A 26931-nucleotide genomic window follows, 5' to 3' on the forward strand; every position below is an offset into this window, starting at 1 on the left:
GGTCTCGTACTTAGCACCACCTGGTGCTGGTGAGAAGAGGCTGAGCGGCCCTGTGGGAATCGCATCTTCCTATTTTTTTAACTAAGCTTTAGTCCAAGAGCCCTGACAATCAGTTAGACACACAGTTACAATTAAAAGTAAGCAGTTTCTGCTCTAACCCTCTTCAGAGGAAGCTGGGACACCTGCCGCAATATCCCAGTTTATGTTTGCTTAAAACAACAACAACAAAGTCAGTTTCTTGTTTACTTTCACCTCTTAGAAGTGTTAAGCTCTAAATGTTTCTGAAAGGTGAAGAAAAGGGGAGGGGAGTGTGATCAAATTCCACATCAGCTTTACCTGTCACATTGCCCTTCCAAGTCAGAATGTCCCTGGAAGCAGAACACGAGCCTTTCCTTCTGGCCTGGTGTCTGGTACAAGTGGGAGTTGGAGGGAGCAGAGCACAGTGTGTCAGGACTAGGCAGTTGCTGGAGGTCTCTTCAGTCGTCTGGGTGCGTCTGCAGCTTAATGAGCTTAACGGCTCCAATAACTGTCCTGTTTGAAGAGAAACTCGAGCCTCCTGGTAGCGAGGTCCTGGCTGACTGGGGAAGTTCCACTGGACTGGAGGCTGACTGATGCTGTGCACGTCTACAAGAAGGGTCGGAGGGAGGATCCAGGGAACCACAGGCCTGTCAGTCTGACCTCAGTGCCAGGGAAAGTCATGGAACAGGTGATCTTGAGTGCTCTCATGAAGCACATGTAAAAGAACCGGGTGATCAGGCCCAGTCAACAGAGGTTCACGAAAGGCAGGTCTTGCCAAAGTAACCTGATTGCCTTGTGTGACAAGGTGACCCGCCTACTGGACAAGGGAAAGGCTGTGGGCGTAGTCTTCTTGGACTTCAGTAGAGCCTTTGACACAGTTTCTCACAGCATTCTGCTTTGGAAACTGTAAGCCTCTGGCCTGGACAGGCGCACACTCTCCTGGGTGGAAAAGTGGTTGGATGGCCGGGCCCAGAGTGTGGAGCTAAATGGAGTTAACTCCAGCTGGAGGGCAGTGACAAGTGGTGTCCCCAGGGCTCAGTGCTGGGTCCAGCCCTGTTCAGTGTCTTTATCAATGACCTGGATGAAGGCATCGAGTGCACCCTTAGTAAGTTTGCGGATGACACTAAGCTGGGTGGGAGTGTGGATCTGCTGGAGGGTCGGGAGGCTCTGCAAAGGGATCTGAACAGGCTGGACCACTGGGCTGAGACCACTGCATGAGGTTTAACGAGGCCAAATGCCGGGTCCTGCACTTGGGGCACAACAACCCTGTGCAGTGCTACAGACTAGGAGAAGTCTGTCTAGATAGTTCCCAGGAGGAGAGGGACCTGGTGGTGTTGGTTGACAGGGACTGAACATGAGCCAGCAGTGTGCCCAGGTGGCCAAGAAGGCCAATGGCATCTTGGCTTGTATCAGAAACGGCGTGACCAGCAGGTCCAGGGAGGTTATCCTCCCTCTGTACTCGGCACTGGTGAGACCGCTCCTTGAATCCTGTGTTCAGTTCAGGGCCCCTCACCACAAGAAGGATGTTGAGGCTCTGGAGCGAGTCCAGAGAAGAGCAACAAAGCTGGTGAATGGGCTGGAGAACAAGTCCAGCGGCTGAGAGAGCTGGGGTTGTTTAGCCTGGAGAAGAGGAGGCTGAGGGGAGACCCCATTGCTCTCTATAACTACCTGAAAGGAGGTTGTAGAGAGGAGGGAGCTGGCCTCTTCTCCCAAGTGACAGGGGACAGGAAAAAAGGAAATGGCCTCAAGCTCCGCCAGGGGAGGTTCAGGCTGGACATGAGAAAATTTTTTTTCACAGAAAGGGCATTGGGCACTGGAACAGGCTGCCCAGGGAGGTGGTTGATTCACCTTCCCTGGAGATGTTTAAGGGACAGGTGGATGAGGTGCTGAGGGTCATGGATTAGTATTTGATAGGAATGGTTGGACTTGATGATCCTGTGGGTCTTTTCCAACCTAGTGATTCTGTGGGGTTGTTTGCAGCTTCTGGCTATCAAGAACTGCAGGGTGGGGTGGTGGAAATCCTTTGAAAGGAGAGTAAATGTTGAAGTGTTGAAATGTTGACCTCTGTGCTTGGTGCCTATTTTAACTTTGGCATTTTGGAATTAAATGGGACTATAGAACTAGGAGGAAAGGTAGTTGATATTTTTGAGTTTGGAGAACACTAGGGGTGCTGTCTCTGCCCTCTTATCCATTAACAGCTGTTTTGTGCAGTAACTGCTAAAGCTTCTCTGGAGGAGAAACTGCTAGAATGCGGAAGGCTGCTGTGCGTGCAGCTGCCCACTTGAATGTGTAATTGCAGGTCTCATGAATTAAATGTGACCTGAATGTAGCATGAGGGCAGGAGATGAAAACCCTTTCCACTTCCACCCAAGGTGCTTGTAATGCGTATTTCAGGATGCTAACACTCAGGTATTTAAAGAAGGTTTTGAGCAGAAGACTTGGTTCTGAGGAACCCATTTCCTTTCTACTCGCTTCCCTGACTGAATACAATGTGGCTGTGGTGAACTGTTTACATATTCTGTTATAGTTGAACTATGAATGCAGCAATGAGGTGGTGCTGGGAATGAAAGACAAGATGCTTTTTTGTGTTGTTGTTATGAAGAGTTTTTGAGGTTAACAAGTTTAGAACTATAAGTTATCCAAATAAAATATTGGCTTCTGTGTGTGATGACCTTTTTTTTAATTTAATTCCTCAATATAAAGGCTCTGCAGGTGGCAGAGGAACTCATTTCCATTCCATGTGTGTATTTAAACTGCATGTTCACAGCTGTTTCATGTTTCTGACAAAGTGCATGATGTCTTGTGTCAGAAGCTCTGGTTCCTCAAAGGCGGCAAAATGCCCTCCATGTGGCATGTAAGAGTAAGTCACGATGTTCTTGAAGGTCTCCTTTGCCCAGGCACGTGGTGGATGCACTGGCTCCTCAGGGAAGCCGCAATCCCTGTGGGAACGTACACTCCAGCCCTAGAAGACTCAGCTGCACCTTTGTTATGCAGTTAACTGCATCTTTGGACGTAGTGCTGTGGAGAGTCTATAGGAACCTTCTGACTTTGGTGGCTGCCACAGTCACCTGGAGAAGTTTCACCGCAGCATTGGACATGGTTCTTGTCCCCGTCTCTTGCATTCAGTCACCAGAACTCATTGCTTCTCAAACACAGTTGGTACTTGTGCAACTGTATTTCTATATAGGATAAGCAGTTAATATAGTCTGTTCATAGTGATCTAGAGAAGGTTCATTACCTGCAGTGTCTGCTTTGGTGGCTTGGGTATGTGAGTAACCAGACTCTTGCAGGTCATATATATTTTGCATGAAAAGGTATGTATGTTGAGCATCTTCATTTGCGAGGCCTCCAGGCCATGGTACATAAGCCCCAAGCATCACAGAAATAATCCTTCTCAAACCTTGTCTACAAACATACAGGTTCTGAAGACCTTGAGCAGATCACATGCGGCCACAGTGCTCTGAGAAATGAGAAACACAACTGCAACGGGGAGCAGTGAGCCGCTCAGCCTGCACTCTAACTGCCTTAAGAGCTTTCCAATTCTCTGAGCTAAGCAGGGATGTGGTGCCCACCTTTCATTAAATACGAAAGAATGAGCTGTTGTGCCATCTTCTTCACAAGGTAATGTGTTTCTTTTCCAATCAGTCTCAGCTCTGCATTTTAGATAGGAAAGTCCTACACTTGATGGTACTGAACGGTACCTTGGGCTGAACCCCTTTTGGGGTCTATGGTTCAATGTGGTTGTGGCAGAGCAGTAATGGTGAGAAGCCTCTGCTGGTCTAGCACTTGTGTTATGGGTGAAGACTGAGACTGGGAGTTGAGATTCAACAAACACTGGGCCTGTTGTGCGTGCTGCAAATGTTTTTGCAGTTCAGCTTTTGGGGTTGCTATATGTAAATGTACATTTCAGAATGTGATGCTCAATAGCTGGGCAGGTTGCTAGGTGACCCTTCTTGACCAGGGGTGTTTGGACCAGGAGACGTCCAATGAGTCAAGAAGGCCTTCCCTTTCTTTGTGATGCGGTCACCGCGTAACCCGTGGTGAGAGGAGCGAGTGGTGGGTGCGATGCCACACCAGTGCGGTGACTAGAAGAGACTGGTTGGCTGCTGCTTGCTCTGTCGCAAGGCTGTGAGTTGGTTGTGTACGAGGACACTGAGGACCTGTGTCTGCTGCCCAGGTACTCCAAGCAATGTAGAAAAGAGCATCATGTGTAGAAATGAGGAACTTTTTGGAACTTTTGCTAGCTTAGCCCTGTTAGATGGGGAGGGTACTTCTGGAGGGAAAGGGCAGTTGTGTGAGAGGAGAACTGTCGGAGGTGGCTCCGGTGTCAAATTGTGGTCTGTGGTGCTTTTGTTTATTTTTGTCATGTAAAGGGAAGTCAAATCTTTGGCCTGCATGGATGCAGGAGCTTAGATGTTGGGGATTGAGAGGATACAGAGCTGAAATTGTTTCTTCTTCTCCTCTTCTGGTGTCGCCTTGTGCTTCTCAGACAGCTTGTGGAGCATCCACGCAAACCCTGGAAGCCTGATGGCAAAATTCTGAGACAGACCGTCTCTGTTAGGCTAGCAACTTCTTAGACTAGAGCTTAGGGTTTGGATTAAACATTGGGGGTTTGCCTGAGATGTCAGTGGGAGGTTCTTCTGCCCAAGTAGCAAAGAAATGACCCAGTGGCACTCCCTCAGTCACCTGCTCACTTGCTCACTAAATGCTCTTTCATAGAAACATAGAATCATTGGGGTTGGAAGGGAACTTAAAGATCGCCCAGTTCCAAGCTTCTTGCCGTGGGCGAGGACACTTTCCACTCTGCAGAGATGTGATAAGGAGAGAAAGGAAGGAACTCGAATGATGAGGATGAGGATTTAACCATAGAAAACCCCAGCAGTTTCAAGTGCTTGTTCTGTTTACAGCATAAGGGTTTGGAAAACTGCTTTCTAAGTGATGAGCTATGAAAATCCGTATTGCTTCTTGTGTGAAATTATCTGTGGTACATTTTTTCTGGAAGGAGTTGAGAATGAAGGTAGTTAAGAACTTAGCTTGCCTTAACAGTCAAAAGAAAGGTGCCAAAAGGGAGCACAACTGAAGTGATGCCTGATAGCTACTCAAAGACAATTGACAGTAAAGAATAAATTATGAAACCAAGGGAAAGGAGAAATAGGAACTCATACCTGGTCCTGTGAAACTTTTCAAAAGATTATTTTTCTCAGATCCCACCTTACTAACCTCGATAAGCAGGCTTGAACAGAGCGTCTTGTTTTTTCCCTGATCTTTATCTTGTCAATACCTCCATTTCACTTCTTGTTGTTGTGGGTTTCACAGGCAGCAGCAAAGCAAAGGATTCTCTTTTTGCTCTGCTGTGAGACCCTAAAGTGTCCTGAGAGCCATCTTTGTAAGGAAATGAGCTACACACAAGGTAGAGGAGGTTTTTCACAGCGCACTGATGAAACTTGTGTCAATCTCAAAAATGTTTATGGCTGACATGAGTCTCTTCCTATTTTTTTCTTTATTTAGAGTGAAGAATGCGAGACCTAACAGCACAGGTGACGAGCAGCCTGTTGCAGTTCCCAGAGGGGACTCTTCAGGCACTTGGGAAAGATGAGATCACCCAAGGTTCTGTGCTGTGCGGGAAGTTTTCTGGCGGTGAGCATTTTCCTTTAACTTTGGTCTTGGTATAAAGCAATTATTGCCTGGAGGTTACCTGAAGCACTGGTTCATAGGATCGGGTGTGTCAGGTGGCTGCTGTTAAGATGCATCAGGTTGAGAAAGAAGGAAAAGGATGTTTTAACCATTAAAAATGCTAGTTTTAAAGGTTAGTCAAGTGAAAGCTTGAAATGAGAACAACCTGCACCTATCCCGTGCTAGGAAAAGAATTTACTTAAAGATGCGGAGTCAGTCAGCCCTCCTTCAATTTTAGTTGCATCAAAGGCAGTTTTCAAAAGAGTAACAGCGTTGTTTTGGGCCATATTTACTCAGCGCTCAAGCTCTGTGACCATCATAACATCAGGTGCAGAAATAGTTCTTGTACAATGTTAGAGAGGCAATGCCCGATGCTTTTTCTTGTGAGTCTGAATAAAAATGGAAGGAAGAGGATAACACAGTGAAGCGCTGCAGCCATTTTCCCAGAGTATTGAATAGGATGTAGATGGGTACCCAGTGAGAGTTGCAGAAAGGGGCTGAGCAGATTAGGAGGTGGACTTCCGAGGTGATCTGAAAGTAGAGCTGGGTGCCTATCTGCATGTCTAGGCTTCTGTCAAGAGCTGGTAAAGTCTGTTTACGTGACTGTAAAGGCAGTAATTGAGTCAATATTTGCTTTGAGCTTAAAGTTGTCGAGTGCAATGAAATGTGTCTAAAACCAGGAATGTGCAGGAACGATAAGTACAAATGCAAAACACTAAGGCTGCCCATTTGAAGAGGTATTACTGGAGCATTTTGGTGGGTGATGTGAAATAGCGGACCAGAATTAGGTTAGTCTGTCTTCCTCTCTTAGGACCTTTAATTGAAGGAAAGGAGCAGGGACTGTGTTTTCAGTCTTTACTTGGAAACTTGCTTCAGGCAGCTTTCTTTTCTCTTCCAGGGAGAAATGATCTAGCGTGGCTGGCACGTGGCCCTCACCTGGAGATAGTGAACGTGGTGACAGGACAGTGGTTCTCTGCGTACCGTTTTGGAGGAGTGCACGAACAGCCTCTCACTATTCGAGTGGTGAAGGAGTTTTTGTGGGCGAATAGAACTGGACTGCTGGTTGCATTGGAAGAAGCCAAGAGAAGCGTTCTGTGCCTGTACGACCTCCAAACATCAGGAGTGGTTAAAGCAGTTGTTCTTCCCGGAAAGGTAGGTACATTTTAATGAGAGGAACAAGGCTTTTATTTGTTATGTGCTGCATAACCAAGTTTCAGGAAAAGCTTAGGAGCATCATTTTGCAGGCGTGTTTTTTCTGTATTGCATTAACACATTATCACTTCAGAGTTTCCAGCTAAATGAGCCTCCATGTAAAATCACGGGCTTAATGATACCATTATCTTTGGAGTTTTCTGGTAGTAAAATGAGTTTTCTGGGATTTTTATAGAGCACATAGTTACCTACTGCTCCACTTACACAAAAAGGCATTGAAAAATAACTTTCTTTTGGCCAGAGTGAAAAAGTAAGAAAGCCTACTCTTTGAAGTGTCTGTAGGATACATTTCCTACATGCTTAATTTCTGTCAGAAACACTGTCTTTAAAAGATCTTAGAGTCCCCTAGTTCTGCAGAAAATGGCTTAGACACATTCACATTGATCTCAGGCCAGCAAGCAGGTGACTTGAGAGCAGAAGACATTTTGATGTTGACTCTGGATAGGAAGAAAGAGCCTTTAGTGAGTTATCTGAGAGACTGTTGTCCGATTGCCTTTCAGGCTGCAGCTCTTGAATCTCTGCTTGGTGTGTCTTGTGCTTGTGTAGATGGCGTCCATTGGTTTAATGTTCCTATTTTTTTCTGTCTTCTCTAACCCATAACCTCAGAGGATGTGATGTCCCTTTATCTCAATGTAAACAGGAATCAGCGTAAGTGGATAGAACATCAAGATTCACCCGATTTTTATCATCTTGGAACCTGCAAGCGAGAAATGCTTATTTATCCCTCAGTTTTCCATAAGGTGGTAGGGTTGGACTTGCTAGAACACAGGTGGAGTTTTGTTGGTTTGTAATGCTGCAGTGTGATGACGAGTAGTAAGGGTTCGTACCGTGGTAAGTTCTAAAGACAGGAGTTGAGTTGGTGCTCCCCTGTGCTAGTTTCCCTATCACCTTGGTGGTTCTTTGGGTTTTGGAAAGGCAAGCTGCCTGCTGACAGAAGTGTGTAATCCAGAAGTAAATTCTGTTTGATTGAAAAATGCCATAACATTGTTAATATTGATTTTATCATTGCTGTCTCAAGGCTTTAATGAGCCCCTTATCCCGTGTGTGTATAGCCTCTGGGAACAAGTACGATGTGCATTTTGTACGAAGGCTGAGGACAGCCCGTGTTCTTCCATTGTAGAGCTTTAATGCTGGAGTCTGCGTGTGCTTGTATCACTGCTAGAGCAGTCAGTCTTGTCCTGGATGCACTGCAAGACGGGCCAAGGGGTTTGTCTTCACCTTGTCGTAAAGTTGCAGGCAGAGTGCTTGGCATGTTAAAGAGCAGTGTGCCCTTCTTCCTTAGCTGGAGTTAGCTTTTTACCTAAAGAGCTGCTACTCTTGTTGCCGTTGTTGTAGCCTGGCTTTTAAAAGCTTTGTTAACTCTCCTAAAAGTGCTGTTGGGCATTTAAAAACTGATTTTCTTAGTTTTCTTAGATTTCATTACCTAAGTAGGAAGGGGAAGCTGGTGAGCTGTGGTAACAGAATGCATGATCTAAGCTGATGTTAACTCAGTTAAAAACTGTAGGAAATCCAGTAAATGAAAGCAATGACAGATTTTTTTGTAGAGAATTTTTTCTTCATCTAATGGGAAATAATGCTTTGGTTTTAAGTCTCATGATCTTGTATTGACTTGCATGTTTCTGATGTGCTAATTCTGACTTCACTTCTGAATTATTTCTGTTTTGCCAGTCAAACATCTTAAATATTAACTTGTGGTTTTCCTGTAGGTGATTGCTGTGGAGCCCATAAGTAACCATGGGGGACCCCATGTGACTGCTCAACACCTACACCAGAGCCTGCAGTGGCTCTTTGGCATCACAGCGGTTGCTACAGATGTTGGTAATCTCTTTCTGGTTGACCTTTGTTTGGATCATATATCTTGCAGTCTGAATGAAATACAAGCATTGGGTAAGCTTGCAGTTTTTAAACTTGACTTTGACAGCAGGAAAATGTGTGTCTTTTTGATAAACAATATTTTCCTTCCTCTTTGAAGGCAGCAGTGTGCAGGTATTTGTGACTGCTGATTACAGAGGGCAGTTTGACATCCTACAGTTCTGTGCTGATGTAAAATAGGAATGGCTTAATCCTAAGGGTATAATTGCCCCCCTCCCTCCAAGATTCCAGCGTCACGATGATTCTTACTGTCGAGGTGCAGGAATTTTACCACCTGAGCCAGTGCAGCTGCCTGGTGGGAAGTTGTGTCACAGGTGCCCTGTTCCTCAGGGATGTTCTTCTGCTTCTGTTAATTGACTTGGGGTGAAGTTTAGGCTTGATTTTTAAAATAAATCGGACTTATCCAAAATCATGCATTTAGACACATGACATCTCTAATCTGTCTATTCAGATTGCAAATGCTCCTGACTGTGAGAGAATTGCCTTCAGGAGTTGAGGTTACTTGAAACAGCTCCGTCATGAGGCCCAAACTGCTGATTTACAGAGTCCAAGGAGAAGTTGTCTGTCTTTAAGGTCTCATCCAACCCAAACCATTCTAGGAAGGTTACACTTTTACCTGATGTTGAAACATAAGTGAGAATACCTGCCCGACCAGGGAGTTCTTTTGTTCTTTGAATGCCTACAAAATGGAAAAGCAAAAACCAAAGGGTTGCTTAAATGATATTTTGCCTGGGACGGTGGAATGAGATTATAGGTGTTGTCACATCAGTGTTTAAAATGCAACCTAAATAGCACAACACGTTCATGTCTGGTTTTGTGTGTGTAGATTTCCACGTTTTCGCTATGTTTCCTGAGGACATTCCGGCAAGAAGACGAATTGCCACCATGGGAGGGAGACATCTTTGCTATCGACTACGAAACCCATCAGGAACACCGATATCAACACTCTGCTACATAAGCAGAATCAATCAGCTCGTTGTGGGTTTTTCGGATGGATGCCTGTCACTCTGGAATATGAAAACTTTGGAGAGGGAGTAAGTAGAGCTTTAGGCTTGGCCATGCCTGGAGGGGCAGGGCTCTCAATTTTTTGCTGAAGGAAGCATGTTAATGGAAAGAGAACTATTGGAGGGACTGAAATGTTGAGTATAACCTTGGAATGTTTAGAAATCCTCTTCTGAAATAACTGTCAACTCAGAGGTGGATGAGTGGGTCACCTTCTCCCCACTGGACTAAGATTGCTTTCCTTATTGTGCCTGTGGATTAAGCAAATGAAGGAAACATGCTTCTTGGTTTTTTTTCAAGTGATTGGGATATGGCAGAGCTGTTCTTTCTAGGACAGCTTGTTGTATCGGTAGCATTCAGTGGAACCAGGAACTGTGTGTATCTCGATGCAATAGAGTTCAGAAATTAGCTTTCAGAACCAGTCAGTGCAATTTGGCCGTACACCGAAAGGCTGAAATGTGTTAATGATGTGATTTTATTAATAATATTTTTAAAAGTGTCTGGGGTGAAACTAAGGAGACGGGGAAAGTCAATAGCTGATCTGTGCCTGGAAATAACTTGTTTCCTACATTTCAGCCTTGACCAAAAATAGGGGATTGACCCACTCTAAGGCAAAGATACACGTGAATGAAATTTGCCTGGAACACTTGGAGATGAGAATAAGGGATAAGAGAGCTCTAAGCAGTAGGAAAATTAAGAAGTGATTTTAAATCTACCGAAGAGCAACCTCACTTGAAATATTTGACCGGATTCAGATAGGGGTTCACTCCCGCAAATCTGCAGCGACTCCTCGGAAGCTATTGGATGGCTAAATAGAGAGTGAAGGAATAATTAGGTGGCAAGAATAGATTGTGAATGTAGCAGTAAGGTTCAGAAGTCTGGAAGAAATATACATAGTTCAAGTAAAGAAAGAAGAGCCTACTTCTCGTTGGCGCTGGTTTAAGTGTGTTCAGGAGGTATGCTGCCTTCCTCAGGTCAGTGTGGGGGTAGGCTACAACAGTAGGAACATTCTTTTGCCTGGCAGCTGAGGGCAGAGGAGGGCATAAATCCAGGTTATATCATTTGATGGGCAGTAATTTTGTTGCTCCTTGACTGCTGCATAAAGCATAGTGTCTCCCCTGACTCAGTTCTTTGAGATGGAAGAACGACCTTCTTCACTTGGAGGATAAGCGTGTCAGGTGCTCTTTCTCAGAGGATGCTTCTACCTTTCTACAAACAGTTAGGGACAAATCACTCACCTTTTTTCTTCTTTTATTCCCACCACCCCTTTTTCTTAAACCTGTAGACACCACTGTCGGCTTGGAGAAAGAAGGATTCCTGTCTACGCAGTTACTTTTCAAGAGCCAGAGAATGATCCTCGCAATTGTTGCTACTTGTGGGCTGTTCAGTCTACACAAGAAAGGTGAATTAAAATGTGTAATAAGCCACTGACATTTTTTTCAATATATTTGTTCACATTCTGTTGATAGATGTATCTTTGTTTTGTTTATTTAGCTCGGCAGGAGATTCTCTCAGCTGCACAAGGTGTTAAGCTTATAATGGGATTTTTACAGGACTTTACAGAAGCAAGGAGGGGCCTACTAGTTCCTACCTTGTGAAAGAAGGCAAAACAACACTGGCTACATTTTTGTGCTTGCATTTGGAAAAGATTTCCTTTGTTTCTTGATGAGTGCTTCATGATTTACAGTTTTAAAATAGCCTCACTAGTAGTTGAGGCTGCCGATCTAGGACACTGAAGGTGTCAATAGAGCAGCTGCCCCGAAAGGAAAGAGGGGATGGTATTGCTGATTCCCCTGTGCAAGCTTCAGCCATCTTTGGAGCCTTGATGAGCCTTTTCAGCTCGCCTGGCCGAGAGCCATCACTGTTCACTAGAAAAGTCAACGTTTTCTGCTGGGCTGATGAATCAAATCAGTGTGTGGCAGGATCCAGAGTAAGCAAAAGGGCCTGGAACTTTGGTACAAGGGCAAGGGAGAAAGACCTCTCTCTCTCAGTGTCAGCAAGCTATTTAACCAGCTCAACTACCCCTGGAGTGGAATCTTTTGAAGTACGACTTTAAAGCAGTTCTGATTGAGAACTCTTCACTGCGAAGAACTATTCCTAACAATTTTTAGCCCATCCAATATGTGAAAACTTTCTAATGGTGTGGTTGGCATTTGCCCCTGCAGCTGCTAGGGTCAGAGTTTCCTCCTCTACGGTTTAGTGTCTAGAGGTGACCAGTTATCCTCTTTTGGGAAGTGGTGTTTTTCTGTTCAGGAAGAGCATGCTTTTACGAACACTTCAGTCTTGACCTAATACAATTATGATTAGGACTGTAAAGCAGCTTTGTAATCACATTTCATCATTTATACCTCTTTCAGCAAAGGCGATGCTTTGAGTTTACACCTGATGCAGTTAACATTCAGGGATCGAAAACGTTTGGCATGCGGACAAGTCATGTATGAGGTAAGAGGAGCGTGTGTGGGAAAAGCTAAGCGACTCTCAGTGAAGTTGGCAGAGATAATGTTTCCCATCAAAAGTCAGAGCAGACCTGAAAAACCAGAAATCCTTTGCTGAGCCTTCCTGGGCATGGTCTTTGTGCATACTTTTTCAAAACAAGTTTTAGACTGCAGCACTGTGTGTTCCAACTGGATGCATCTGCAAAGAGCCTGTGAACATTAAATTCCTGAAAAGGAAGCAGCTTTTATGAATACAATGATTCTGGATGTGAACATTGAATTAATGGCATGTAGGAAAAGAAGACAGGGCTTTGAAGGGCTTTGTTTCACCAAACTGCAGACTTGAATGTGCTTCTGTCTCTTTCCTCTTCTTAAAATGGGGTCAGATAAAGGTATCTCTTTATTCTTTTCTGATCTTTGGGTTCATCTTCTTGGTTTTCTCTTGAGCTCTGTCTATTTGCCATCAGAAATAAACTCATGGGAAGTGTATACAATACAATATCCATCTTATATTAGATAGATACGTTCTTTCCTATTGAGGTCAAACCTACGTTTGTATCTCAAAATGACCTTTTCTCTCGTCTTTTCTCCAGGGTTTGGAAGGCTGTAAAGAAAGGTTCAGTTTAGATCTCGCAAGTCAAATTTGTCCCAGGAGAAGGCAAACCAGCAACATTAAATTACTGAGCTGTCAGACCATGGAAGACTTTTATGACTGTGTTGACAAAGAGGGTAACACTAATGAAGGTTTGTTCTGATATCTGTGTCATCTAAGCAATGAAAGCTGTTCTGTACCCATAGTCGACAGGTCTTAAATATCTGTGTAGGCTGGTTTGTTGTGTTTATTTTTAAAAAAAAAAAAAAGAGTGCTTAAGTTATGTGGGACTACATTCAGGGAAAAAAAGGCACAGAGAAGGCTGATCACTCCACTTCTTGACAGAAATGGAGCGTTGTGTTTCCAATTTATATAACAGAATTAAGCGAGAGTAGAGAGGGATGTTTTAAAAATATCAGGTGTATGGTATTTTCTACTAGTAAGGAACAACGTCTTGTCTTTTACAGTACCATCTCCTTACACCAGCATCTCGATCTTTTGCTGGCAAGTGACTACGTACGGTCAGGAAAAACCATCTACTTACTTGGGGTTGTTTGACATAAATTGCTGGTGTGACGCTGAAATGCCGGATTCCATAAGGTAGAATTTTATTAAGCTGTTTTCACTATCCTCACAAATAATTCATAGAAATGTTGGCTTTTAGCTTATGCACTTGTTTTCTTCAAGGCCAGAAAATTTACCGCTCAACTGCCCTTATTTTGCCCTGTGGACACTGGATAATGCAACCAGCATGGCTTCTCCAGACCTCATTTTGGATGTTCTGGTCCACCAGCCGAGTCTAACGTGGGGAGCGCCACCTTCTTACCTACCACCTGACCAGATTTTAAATGCAAGCGGCTATAATTTTGGTAGGTATTTCACTGCTTTTAATAGTGATAAGCTTAAACTGAGCTCAGATGCCATTTCTTGGTTCTCTCATTCAATGTTTGTCACTCAAAATGCAAACCAAACCAGAACACCCCGAAGCCCCACAAGCCCAGCCTTGATGATGTTGTACTAACGAGGTATTTAATATTGTGAAAGGTATCTGACTGTCCGCTGGGGTTTGGGGTTTGGTGCTTTTGCACAAACTTGTAAGTGATCTGATGAAGACAATGGGTAGTCAGTTCTGTCTTTCCAGTTACTGCTGTTGGAACAATGTAAACTAATCATGACATAACTCCGAGAGTATGGATTGTTGTCCAACGTTCATTGCTTCTGCAGATGGAGTGTGCTTGCTGAGGTCTGGAGTTGTCCATGTCACTTGCACCGGTTTCCAGAAGGAGGTGAGCTTTTACTCTATCTTTCTTGAGAATGCCTAAAGAGATGATCCTTGGCTACGTTTTTTCTGATGTGCTGCTTTTGGTGTCAGAGACCATTTTATGCTCATTTTACGCTCATCCCCCCACATAATTGTGATGCTATCCTGCCAGTGTCCTGCAAATAGTAATGTTTTAGGTCCACTGTTGAGACTGTAAAACTATCATTGTCTCCAGTTGAAGCCCGGCCAGGGACTGACTGTCTAGGGAGAAATAGAGCAGTGCTGGAGGAGCAAAAGCAGAACTCTTGGGAAAGTCCAGGAAAGTTGCTACATCTTCATTCCCCATCAGTTGGACTACCTGCATAGTCATGAGTTAGGGTTTAGATCCCTGACTAACTTGAAAAAGGGGGGTAGAATGGAGAAAAAGTAAAATTATGTAAATGTTTGAGACGAAATGGATTTCTGATTTGTGGAAGTGTGTTGGGGCAAGTAACAGTTCTGCACGGTGTGGTAGCTAAAACCAAATTTCTTGGCAAGTTGGCCTAGCCCCTACGCTGTTTGTTTTGCAAGCGTGGTGCAGACTCTTCAGATTCCAGTCAGATGTTCTGGTATCAGCTCCAGCTTGGAAGTAACTTTAATCTAGACTTTTTTTTGTTCCTTTGCTGAATTGTGTTGATCTCGTTCAGAGACTTGTACTGTTGATGGCTCAGATGTTGAAAGTATGGAATGTTCTCATTTAATTTTGTCTGTTCTGCTTAGGAGGAGCAGTTAGAGGCCATGTTGTCTGCGGCTGTCCAGACAGGTTCTCTAGAACTCCTGACTGGATGCATTAAACATTGGACCTCTGAAAGTAAGACTTCTAAGGCTGCTTTTCTGGGTTCTCTTTTTCAGTTTGAACCTGTTGATTCATTTCTGTTTTGTTCTCTTCTTTTAAAGAGCAGCCACGTTCTGCAGCAAATTTAGAGTTTATTCGTGACTGTGCGTGGAAAAAAGTCATCTACACGAAAGATGAATTTGATGGCATATGTGAGTACCAGCGTAGTCATTCTGCAGATGTAAAATCATTCTTTATATTTGAGCTTATTCAGTTACCTGCTGGTATGTGATATGGCTCGTGTGTACCTTGAAACGCTGGAATTGCTCTGTAGGCTGATGATTCAATATCTCTTCTCAAAAAGGTGTTCCACTATTTGATGGCTCTTGCAACACCGTCGACCCAGAAGTGCTACAGTCCCTTCAGCACTGCCAGTCTGTCCTGAGGAACCTTACCACGGTCTTAAAGTGTGTCCAAAGAGAACCACAACAGCTCAATGAGAAAGGTTTGTCTGACAGCATTACTAAATCTTTGGTATGTTTTAGTAAGATTTGGGATGATACTTGGGTTCTAATTTTGCAAACGTGAGCTTTGGTTGTTAATTGCATTGAAATAGTGTATTTGCAATACTAAAAATAAGAAGGCAGTGTAAATGAGTGACTTGTAGAGTAAGTTACTTAGGTTTCTGTAGCTTCCTCAATTATCCTTTTTGTGGGGTTTTTCTTCCCATCGGAGAGTGATACAGAGTGAAAAAAGCAAAGATGGAGAATTGTACCATGTTATTTTTATACTCTCGATTTAGTATGATGAAGGGACTTTTGTAAAAATGAAAGGAATCGCATACAAAACTAATCTTATGCCTTTTCTTCAGATTTTGCAAACTTGAGAAATAAGGAGGTGTTAGCTAACCAGTTTTCTGTGTATGCACAAATGGTCATCTGGCTCTGTCAGTCTGGTCTCCTTCCTGAGGGCTTAGGTAAGCATGAACTGTAATGCATTGGTCACAAGGAGGCTACCCAGCAAAAACATCTCTTTGAGAGCAATAGCACAGTGAAACTATTTCAGGACTAGGCTTTTACAGCCAAAAGAGTTTATTTATTGCAGTTAGACCCAGGAAAGGTGTTCATTCAGACACTTCTGTTTTGACTTCAGACCTCAGGCCTTTGAGTAGTGGAGAACTCAAAGGCAGGAAAGGGGCAGTGCTGGAAAGGTGGGAATGGGGAATGGCGGCAACGGGGAAAGGAGGGAAAGGGGACAGTGGAAAAGGCAGGGATGGCGTCAAAGAACAAGGGGGAAAGTCAGGAAAGGGAAAGGGGAGAAAGGGGAAAGATAGGAAGGGGGAAGCAGGGGAAAGATAGGAAGGGGGAAGCAGGGAAAAGCAGGAAAGGTGGCAAGGGCAAAGAAGGGATAGGTGTCACGAGGGAATGTTGGGAAATGTCAGGAAAGGCAGGAAGGGGGAAAGGCTGGAAGAGCAGCAGGGGCAAGGCGGCAAGTGGAAAAGGTGGCAAAGGTAGCACGGTGGAAAGGCAGGAAAGGCAAAAAAGTGGGAAAGGGGGAAAAGTGGAAAAGCTGGAAATGGAAAAAGCAGGAAAGGGGCCATGATGACAAGGGGAAATTCAGGAAAGGTGGCAAGAGGGAAAGGCGGTAAAGGAGAAAGCGGGAAAGATGGCAATGGGGAAAGATGGGAAAGGCAGCCAGGGGGAAAGACAGGAAAGTGGAAAGTGGGAAAAGGGAAAATTTGGGAAAGCATCAAGGGGAAAGGTTGGGAAAGGTGGCAAGGGTGAAGGTTAGGAAAGGGCAAGGGTGGGAAAGGGAAAAGGGGGAAAAAGCGGCAAGGGGGAAAGGTCTGGAAAGGCAGAATGCAAGATCAACTCTTCTCCTCTTGTCTGTGGAGCTGCCTGCTGGAAGGTGGTGCATCATTTTTCCAGGAAGGATCCCCTCTTTGTCAAACCGTGCCAGCCCACTACTAAGTCATGTCCCTAAGCACTTCACCTACCTGCCTTTTAACCGCCTCCAGTGATGGAGACTCAACCACCTCCCTGGGCAGCCTGTTCCAGTGATTGAAGAATTTTAAACAAATGGCTACTAAGCCACAAAGACTCGAGAATTGTTTGTTAGAGTCACAGCATGACCTGCATGTTTTGAACGTTTTATTTCTTGCTTGATGAAAAAGCACACCTTGGAAACACGTGTGTATTTGGATGGATTATAAATCCTATTGTCAGCCTCAATTGTCTTACAAATGTTCACATGACACGGTTAGAAAAACATTCTTTTCAAGAATTGGGATTTTTGATAGTGAACTTGACCTTGTGCTGCGTGTTTTGAATGCTACACTGGGTGTAAATTTGAAACAGTACTTGGGACAAGACGGAATTGAGTCTTGTGTCTCACATCTCTGGTAGCAAAGGCAGGAACAGGACTGGCTTCTTTTCAGAGTTGGAAGCTTGTCTGTGCTTCTTGGTGCTTAGCTTGTATGATCTTTTATCTTTCTTAGTCAATGTTTTTAGTTTACAAATGTGATATTACTTCTTTAACTTGCTTTTACTTTATTGCCTGTAGATGGGACGATGCATTTGTCTGCCCCTTCCTACAATTACCCTCTTCTTCAGACCTGCTATAATGGTCAGCGACAGAAGCTGGAGAATTTGTCAGGGTAAGTCTACAGGTCTGGGGCACTTCCACTGCAGATCCAGAAGTGGAAGTGAATGGCTTTTATGTCGACATTTGTATTTGCAGCCGGATGAGTTTCAGTGGAAGCCGCAGTGTATTAGAGATTGACTTCTCTTGCTTCTCTAGTAACTCAGATAGAGGCTGGAGGAAATCTGTTGCACTGAGGGGCTGGAATTGGTGTTTTCCCCTGTCCAAATCCCCGCTATCTCTTGTTCCAGAGGAAAGTGGGACTCTGACTGCCTGATGATCGATGGCATAGTTTCCCACTTAGGAGACGAAGTTGCAAAGCTGTGGGACAGAGAGGAAGGAGGAACTGGGAAATATCCCCCTCCCAGTTTACATGTGAGTGCCATGGTCACTGAAAACACCACCATCCCCCTCCCCACCCAACTGCAGCCAAATGTCAATGGTTTATGAATGATGGGAGTGTTTAAAAAACATTTTCCCCTCAGGCACTGCTGGATCTCTACCTGCTAGAAAGCATTAAGGAGACCTACAAACATGCGATTGTATCCTTCCTCGTTACCTCTATGACGCCCTCAGTATATGCACACAAAAGTTCTTAAATGTTTGTCACCTACATGCTTAAGGACATATGTTAATTTAAACTTCAAACACAATGCTAGCCAAAACATGTAGTTTAGAATTAAGTCGTAGAGAGAAGCATTGTTTTAATATTTTCTTCTGTGGTATTTTTATGATTTTTTTTTCTGTGTTCTGTTGCAAGGTCTTTTCTACTATGAGAGAATGGCTTTACTAAGAAACGTAATAGGTAAAAAGCCCTGTTAGTTTCTTTCTCAAAATTTAAACACATATTGTAATTTTTAAAGCACTCGTAGCTGTAGCAAATGGCTTCTTACTAGAATGACACACTGAAATCTGCTGCTTAAGAGCAAAAGCATTTCTAACAGTGACGTAGCAGTAGATGATTTTTGCTGAAATCATCTCTTTTCTGGCACTGCCAACAGCGTTTTCTCTTGTTCTGTTGGTAGTGGAGACACAGGGAATAAGAGAGAAGAGGGAAGTCATTGGGCAGACACTTAATTTTTAAGCTGCTGAAATACTCAGAATTGCTCTTCTGGTTTGTTACCTGACCCAGGAGGGGAGCCTAGAGAGCGAGGGCTTTGAAACCAGTGGTAGCCCAGAGCTGCCTTAGAACATCTATTTCAATATCTGAAGCTAAACTCTTTGGATGCCTTAGAGAAATCAAAGTGTACTTCTATTCTTCTTCAGAATAGAGTTTTGTGGTTAGGACCTGCCTGTCTTCAGGTTTCAACAGCTTAAAACGGCAAGACTAAGACATTAGTATTTTCTGATTCCTACCACTTTTCTATTCTTATTTCATTATTTTTTTCAAAATATAATAGGAAAAACTTGTTGGTCTTCCAGATTTATTAGCCTTAACTGGATATTTGATATCAGACAATTTACTTGCTGCTGGACATCTTTCATTGCTGGCCAAATAAAATCGAAAATGTAGTCAAGTCCTTTGCCACCACCTTTGCTCTCCCTCAGGGCCTTGTAAAGCTTATTCAAGGATTCTGGCTCCTTGATCGCTATGACTATGAAGTAAGTATGTTACTGTTCAGTTGGAGGTACATTACTATGCAAGGCTGTCCTCTATAAAACGAGTTTCAGAAATTACTGTTTAGCTAATAACAGGTATTGAAACACCGTAGGCTTTTTTCATAGTCCTGATGCAGCATCTTCAGCAGTTAGATATGACTTGAGATTCCATTTTAATTACTTGGACAGTAATTGATAAAACTTATTATTTGTAATGTGCTTATAAAAAGTGCTGTTTGTATACAGAGATTTGATTAACCTAGGAAAGAGTGAATTACTCCTTTTAAAACACTCCCTTTGTTCTGTACGGCTAAGTGAATAGGATCTCTGATACATGTCCAGTATCAACTATGTCATTAGTAACTCATGCAAGTTCGTTTAACTGACATTCACCTTTACTTTAATGAACTTTTGAATAGTTGTGTTGCAAGAACGTATGTATGTATCTTAAGAAGCCCGGTCTTCAACCCTTACAGAGATCACTGGACCACCTCCGTCATCAAGAAACAATGGAAGTAGCACCGTGGCTACAGATGCGAATTATTCAATCACTGGCTTGCCAAGGACAGCATAGGCAAGCCCTCACACACCTACGGAATGTGAAGCCATCCGTGTCAATGTGTAGTGAAGTGCGGCTTTGCCTCAGTGTGTTGTTGTCTAATAGGTAAAGAAATATCTCCCCCCATTTTGACATTCAAATATTGCATAAAGTGGAGAACGAATAATTTAAATCACAATCCCCTAAACTTCCTTTAAACTTGGAATACAATAATGTTGGGGCGTCTTTTTGGTTATACTATTACTATATGTTTACCTATCAAAAAAAATGAATTACAGGTGCGTGGAGGAGGCTTGGGATCTTTTGCGGCAACATGCCACTGAAGTAAATAGAGAAGAGCTCTTAAAACACATTTACGAAAGGTGCCAGGAGATGGGACTCGTGGAAGACTTACTGAAGCTTCCTTTCACCAACACTGAACTAGTAAGTGTGGATAGAAAAAATCTTTATCGTCTCAGTGGAAAGAGAAGAGGCAGATTCGTAACAGGCTTTTGAAATGTGTTATTTCTCATAGGAGTGCTTGAAGTCAATTTTACGGACCAGGGCTAGAATACCAACCCATGCAATTCTTTCAGTCCGCAACCAGCAGAGTGCCTGCTATCGGCCAACAGACCAGCAGAATCAATCAATGAAGGTTAATCTTACGGTGAGTGTAAAAGTTCTGTCAAGTGCACAAGGTTCTGCACACTGGTTTGCACAGTTCTCAGTAAAGATCATGCTTTGGGTTTTGTACCATTCCTGGAAATATTAGGAATAAGTTTCTACACTTCCAGTTACAGCTGGACCTAAAAGGTTAACAACATCCTTCCCAAAGCCAAAGCTGCTCTGTAAAGTTATAATTTGTTACAGACCAACGTTGACTCCACTTGAAGTAATTTGTTGGCATCTGAGGAATAAATAGATACTTTTTCTATTAGCCAATCTTACCATTCAGTTATTCAGATACATAGGTTAGGCAGGATTTAGATTATTCTGTCTGTGGAAGGAAGAGTATGTTGTACGTCATCGCTAGGACCTTGCATGCAACTCTCTTTTCTAGCTGAGAGCACTTGGGATCCCAGTACAGGGGTAAAATTTGCAGGGTGGGTGGTTTGGTTTGTTTTATTTCCTCAAGTTATAGGGTGCTCTGCAATTCCACAACTTTCATTTTACTTTTATGAAGGAAGTCCATATCTAACTTCCAAAAAAGCCAGATTAAATTTGGTGTTACATGAACTTCAGTTACACATCTGAGAAGCATTTGCTGTTTTCCAGAACCACAGTTTTCCAGTGAATCAAACTTATAAGGTGATTTTGGAAGTTTTAGGTCCTGCATTTGAAAGCTTTCATCCAGCCAGGTGTATGTAGGCAGCTTTTTCTTGCTTGTTTTAATAATGACATCATTTTGTCTAACGCCATTTGCAGTTCTCTGTATATTCAGTCATCTCAGGCCATGGTGTTCCAGGAAAAAACAAGGGAAATCCTGCTATTTTGTAAGGCATTTGAAATCTGCAGGTGATAACAGGTGTTTCAGAACAAGGTCCCGCCGAGCGCCAGACTCATTTTAACTTACAGTTGTAGGTTCTGTTAATATTCCACTCTTGCTTAGATTTTGCTAAAATTATTAGGTGAAAATGGGGTGAGCTGATGGGCAGATCTGCAGAGGAAGCTTATTCGCTAATTAGAAACAGCACGGATAGTTCGGTGCAACGAACTTCTTGTAATTAGGTTTTTCTTCATGCTTTCATTCATCAGAATTATGGTGTTTCTCAGTGTAGAGAGGGAGGAGCTCCAAGAAATTCCGTGTTAGAACACTGTGGGAAAGTCCTCCCTCGCATTCAAAGAAAGCTGGCGGTGGAGAAGGCCAAGCCATACCACTTGTGTTCATCAGTCTTTAAAGAAGGTAATGTTTGTGGGGTGGAACGTAGTGGAAAATGAACCATCACTTTGATGACACAAGGCTGACATATTTTCTCCCCTCTTCATTTACAGCCTCAACACCAAAGCCATTACCAACTATAGTAAAACAATCCAAAGTAAACGTACATACCAGAGCAAGTATCATCACTAAGATATTATCGGCACTAGGAATACATGTATAGGAAGGAAACAGAAAACCCGTTTATCACAATATAGGTAAGCAGCTTTTTAACAAAGATTAGTCTTGAGCTACATGTTTGGAGAAAGAAAAATCCACTTGAACTGTGTGAGTGTTTTGAGGGAAGGGGCAGCAGAATAAAGACATGTTTGGCTTTTCTCATTTATAATACTTAACATTTAAGAATCAATACACCATTAGTCATGTTTGGAGAGAGAGTTTTCCTGCTATGATAATCTTATTATTGCAAATAGATGTATTTACATTATGGTAAGTGTATTTACAGAATGTAAGATAGATGAAACGAAAACTATGATTTCCACCAAGCTGTTGGTGGACAGACTATTTTGACAGACTGGATTATGTGACCAAATAGGAACCTTTTACTCTTTCCAGCCCAGTTTCTGCCTCATTTCTCCTTGTTTACTTAAAACCAGGCAGAACTATAAAGAGCCAAAACCTGATAATTTTCCTGGAGATGGTATGGTCAAGTAAAGTAGAATTCTCATGTGGTTGGACTTCAGGGGAATGAAAGCCTGTTAATGTTTTCCTTTGAATTCTAGAGCTCCAGAACCACCAGCCATGAGAAGTCCTCCCCTGAATATGGAGTTGTCTGACCTTTGTTACGACAGATGCTACAAGATATGCGTTAAAATCTTCAATATAGAGTAGAGTTATAGCATTAATAAAAATGTTGTTTCTCCTACGTGTGTGTGTGCCTGTGTCTATGCTTTCTGTGCTTTCCAAGTGTTCCGCAACACTGCCAGTCACGGTCATGCTGACAAACCTTGCACTTTGTGCTCTCTCTTCTCTCCTTATCGGGAACAGCTCAGGGCAGGCAAGCTAGCAAGGGTGAGGATCTACACACCTTTCAGACAACAGCACAGAGTCACCAGATCTTCATAATGACCCAGGGCTGGGGGAGTGGTGCTGGCAGCAGAAAGACAGAAGTCTTGCTCAAGCTCTGAGAAACACAAACTCCTCATTTATTTCTCTTAGGGGCATTAAGGCTTTGACAGTAAGATCAGCGCAAAGTACCGGCACCTCTCCCAGACAGGCAGGAGGACTAACTGGTGGTTTCTTCTGCTAAGGCCCCTGTTATCCAAGGCCTGCCTGCCTTTAATACTTGGGGAATGGGGAGAAGTCAGAAGGCTGTGCTTGTGAAGCAGGCGCTTTAGTGGTTAAGCAGTAACTTAGAGGGAAGAGATTAAACAAAATTCCAGAACTAGTACCCAAGAAGTCACTCATTTACCACGATTGTGAATTAAAACTCGGTACTCCTCATGGGTGTGCTCACTATAGGCAAAGGGTATTTTTAAGTCATTTTCTCTTCTGCTTCTCCTGCCAACAATAGCACAGTGAAACTATTTCAGGATTAGGCTTTTACAGCCAAATGAGTTTAGTGGAGTTAGACACTTATGTTTTGACTTCAATCCTCAGGCCTTTGAATAGTGGAGAACTCAACACCACATTTGTTGAGGCGATCAATCAGTTTTGTTTTAGAGAAGGCAGCTCCTGGAGAACACAAGCCACCTCTGTCAATGAAAATCAGAAGAGGAAAACAGTAATAGTAGTGTGGCTGAGAGACACCTTGCTTTGTAGTCAAAGGTGGGTTTCCCTGCCCAGGAAAGAAAAATCACTTTGTCCCACAGGAGGGCACAGGAGGAACTTGTCAGTCTGGTTGTATTCAGAGGTGCATTACGAGATCCATGCTATGAGTACATCCTTTCAAACTCAAAGTAAAATGATGAATAAACGGCTTTAAATCAGTTTGTGTTGAACTACCTTCCTTGCACAGCCTTGTGGGTGAAGTAACACGGAACTGCACGGGGTTAGGAGATCTGCATTTTCAGAGAGAAACACATGCACACAGTAGCTTTAAGGGAGATCAAGCTGCTGTTCTTGGGCAATTAGATACTTTTTAGGCAGACAAGCTGCATCTTCCAGAAGAGATACAGCTGCTTGGACCACTGTACTTGGTGCAGCAACACAGCCAGGCTCTGACACACAAAAAAAGCCAAACCAAAAAAACCAATGCAAACACACCCATCAACCCATGTACAGTGTGCTGAAATGTAGAATGTGGTCTTGCTCTTACCCAGAGCATGCTGAGGAATAATCTCTTAGTGAAGGAAACAGCCAACAGCCTTCCCCGCCTAAGAACAGCTTTTTTACCTGTTAATTATCTCAGAGATGTGAGACGGTTGCATCCAGCTACACCTCTAGTTATTTAAAGAAGTTGTGCTTCGTTAACTGCTTTCTGAACATACATTCTCAAAGTGTCCAAACTTTACTCCAGGTCTCCCCTCCTCTCAAAGGAATCTATGTTATAGCTAGAAAAGACACCAGGCCAGATCTGTTTAAGTTTACTCGCAGGGGATGAGAGATGAACCCCAGGCTGCAATAACTCAAAACCGTCTTTAAAGCGCTATCCCGTTGACTGCTCTACTCTGCAAAAATGAAAATTGGAATGGGGAAAGTCAGAAGGAAATAGAACGACCAGAACCCAAATGAATTGGCTATTACAAAAAACAATTCCCAATGTAAAGGCTGTTGGCTTTGTCCACATTGCAAGGGCTCCTCAAGGGCAAAAGAAGTAGCAGTGGAGCCATAATCCTATGATGAAAACCCTTTAACCTCCACCCAGCCTGCTTGTAATGCATATTTCAGGATGCTAGCACTCAAGTATTTAAAGAAACTTTTGAGCAGAAGCTTTGGTTCTGGGGAACAAGCAGCCAGTTCCTTTCTACTCTTCTTCTAAACTGAGTGCACCGTTAATGCGGTGAACTTATGCGTGAACTATGAATGCAGCAATGGTGTGGTGCTGGGAATGAAAGAATCATAGAATCATTAGTTTGGAAACGACGTCCAAGATCATCAGTTCCAACCGTACCTTTCGCTTCCATTCCATGTGTGTATTTAAAGTGCAGGTTCACCTTTCTGACAAAGTGCATGATGCCTCGTGTCAGAAGCTCTGGTTCCTCAAAGGCAGCAAAATGCCCTCCCCGTGGCATGTGAGAGTAAGTCACGATGTTCTTGAAGTTCTCCTTTGCCCAGGTACGTGGTGTATGTGCTAGCTCCTGAGGAAAAGCTGCAATCCCTGTGGGAACGTACAATCCAACCCTAGAAGACACAATTTAATGGCATTTTTTAAAGACGTGCTGGGGAAAATCTGTAGAAACCTTCAGACTTTGGTAATGCCACAATCAGCTGGAGAAGTTTTGCCACAGCAACCCATTTTGTGGTCTGTGCTCTGCTGAAGAGCTGCACTTGTGCAAGGATCTCCTTGGTTCAAGAATGTCACACCCCAAGACCTCTAAAGTAGACCCAACTTTGCACACAGTTCAGTCTCGAACTGTTGCAGATATTTCAGCTTGCCTTGTTCTCTAGTCTTGTGATAGGTGGCAAGGAGGGTTGGCACTGGATGATCTTGAAGGTCCCTTCTCCCCCAAACCCTTCGATGATTCCAGATAAGGTGCCACCCCTCTTGCTGAAAGTCAGAAATGTGCTGCCTCCCGTTCCCTTTAGAATTCATGGTACCAGTGTAACAAATGACTCTCCCGAGAGGAGAGGTAAACTGGATGAGTCTACAAAGAAAAGGACTCCTGACTCTCTTACAGTCATCTGCCCACCAGCAGCTGTTGGAGGTGCTTGGTTTGGAATACTGCTCTCCCAGCCGCTTCCCTAAGTTCATGCTGAGCACTTGTGGATCTCACTTTATCCCCCAGGAAGCCGTATCCTTCCTAACGGAGTTTAAACTCCTTAGAAATGCTATTGGTTTTCTCTTTTTTTTTCACTGAACGGAGCCACAGGTTAAGTCTGCATTGTGAACAAGTACGTAGAGCTGTACTTTGAACACCAACAAGACTGAATAGACTTTGACAAGTCTTCTGCACCTTTTTGGCCACCAGCTACCTTGTGTGAATTACAGCTTCAAGACAAAAGGGACCCTTGAATATATTTCTCTAAAGCAAAGAACTGCTTGGATTTCTTTTTAAACTATTTAAACTATCTTTTGTAATGGGTGTAAATGTTTATAGAGTTCAATGTGGTTCAGTCTCATTTGCAAACCTGCCTTGCACCTACTGCTTCATTACCTGGAATCAGCAGTTAGACCAGGGTCCCTGGAGAAGTTCTCCTTGTAGAAGCGCATTGAGGGCACAGTGGAGGATGTCACCCAATAAAACATCACATTGGTCAAAAGCTCATCAAGGGAGTACTTGCTGTTGAGACACAAAGAGAAGGACATTTCCTGGGAAGTTCTTTCTCAATCCACTCCGGGGGCTCATGGCCTGAAGAACAAATCTTCCTCTTGTTCTCCACGCGTTTTCAAGCAGCAAATGAAATCGGCACCCTTGTGTCCAGAGCAAAACTGCCTGCTGCTTGAAGCAGCCATTTGCACGCGGTCTGCTCTAAGTTTAATTGACTACTTTTCACCGTCATCCTTAAAATTCAGCTTTGACTGCCCTGTCTTTTCCCTATCTCCTCATTCCTTAGTATTACCCACTATTTTAATGAGTCTTCTTGTGGAAGAGCATCTTTTTTTCTTACCTTTCCACGCCTCCATCATCTTTATGCAGAAATGATCTGTCTGTCCACGTAGAGAATTTCTCATAAATGTATGCAGCAAGCCCCACGGGAGAGTCATTCAGTCCACAGCCTAGTTCAGGAAAGGAAAAAGAGAGCTCTGGCAGTGTCCTAGCACTGCAGTACTTCAGGGGAAGTTCAGCTGTGTTTAATTTCAGGTGGAACTGACAGCACTCCAATCTCAGGTAATTCCTATACAGAAGAAGCTTGGAGGGAAGGAAGTCCTATTGTCTTCTTGGTCATGCGTGGCAGAAAGAGAAAATTTGGGTGCCAGTGGATTACGCCCTTGGGAAGCACTAACACCATAAACACAGTGGGTACGCAGCATATTGTATCTGTGTTCGTACCCTATGAGACAGGGACAGGAGTGACTTCAGCAGTGATAGAGGCTTGCCTTGGGAAAATCCCTGTGCCGTATCCCCGGCTGGAGTTTTACAGGATACTCAATATTGATGCCTCTCAGGTGTAGTTCAGCATGACTTTAGCACCCAGGGTCTTTGTAGAAGATGATGCACAATGTGGTCTCAGCTCAATAGCGGACATAGCTAACGCAAAGGAATTTTCTGCATGTGCAATAATGGCACAACCAT

At 43.5% G+C, this 26931-nt stretch overlaps 3 protein-coding genes and 3 long non-coding RNA genes across 6 annotated transcripts in view; 5 read left to right on the forward strand and 1 right to left on the reverse strand.

The window, feature by feature from the left end:
• The window catches only part of LOC138718230 (protein ELYS-like), a 58307-nt gene extending 43100 nt beyond the window's left edge, over positions 1 to 15207 (forward strand). The window contains exons 5-8 of the mRNA XM_069852573.1: positions 13492 to 13673; positions 14029 to 14090; positions 14825 to 14915; positions 15002 to 15207. Coding sequence (XP_069708674.1) covers positions 13492 to 13673; positions 14029 to 14090; positions 14825 to 14915; positions 15002 to 15171 — 505 coding nt within the window. The 3' untranslated portion in view covers positions 15172 to 15207. The remainder of the gene's footprint in view (positions 1 to 13491; positions 13674 to 14028; positions 14091 to 14824; positions 14916 to 15001) is intronic.
• LOC138718247 (uncharacterized) lies at positions 36 to 7933 on the forward strand. Its single transcript, XR_011337030.1, has 3 exons — positions 36 to 488; positions 5527 to 5655; positions 6590 to 7933. It is a non-coding gene; the product is annotated as an uncharacterized lncRNA (long non-coding RNA).
• Positions 9014 to 13408, forward strand: LOC138717697 (protein ELYS-like). Its single transcript, XM_069851361.1, has 6 exons — positions 9014 to 9089; positions 9602 to 9809; positions 11063 to 11179; positions 12135 to 12219; positions 12806 to 12956; positions 13272 to 13408. The coding sequence occupies exons 1-6, from the start codon at positions 9014 to 9016 to the stop codon at positions 13406 to 13408; spliced, it is 774 nt and encodes a 257-aa protein (XP_069707462.1).
• A 552-nt stretch (positions 15208 to 15759) lies between the features above and the next one.
• LOC138718246 (uncharacterized) lies at positions 15760 to 18021 on the forward strand. The gene is made up of 3 exons (XR_011337029.1): positions 15760 to 15855; positions 17442 to 17535; positions 18005 to 18021. It is a non-coding gene; the product is annotated as an uncharacterized lncRNA (long non-coding RNA).
• Positions 18022 to 19523: 1502 nt separating this feature from the next.
• Positions 19524 to 22371, forward strand: LOC138717372 (protein ELYS-like). The gene is made up of 4 exons (XM_069850888.1): positions 19524 to 19782; positions 19956 to 20100; positions 20192 to 20323; positions 22318 to 22371. Exons 1-4 carry the CDS (start codon positions 19559 to 19561, stop codon positions 22369 to 22371), a joined length of 555 nt encoding a protein of 184 aa, XP_069706989.1. The 5' UTR covers positions 19524 to 19558.
• Positions 22372 to 24693: 2322 nt separating this feature from the next.
• LOC138717499 (uncharacterized) lies at positions 24694 to 26417 on the reverse strand. The gene is made up of 3 exons (XR_011336878.1): positions 26306 to 26417; positions 25852 to 25977; positions 24694 to 24877 (listed from the first exon to the last, which is right to left on the reverse strand). It is a non-coding gene; the product is annotated as an uncharacterized lncRNA (long non-coding RNA).
• Positions 26418 to 26931: the final 514 nt, after the last annotated feature.

The sequence above is a fragment of the Phaenicophaeus curvirostris genome, chromosome 2 (genome assembly GCF_032191515.1).
Source record: "Phaenicophaeus curvirostris isolate KB17595 chromosome 2, BPBGC_Pcur_1.0, whole genome shotgun sequence".
Classification (NCBI taxonomy): domain Eukaryota; kingdom Metazoa; phylum Chordata; class Aves; order Cuculiformes; family Cuculidae; genus Phaenicophaeus; species Phaenicophaeus curvirostris.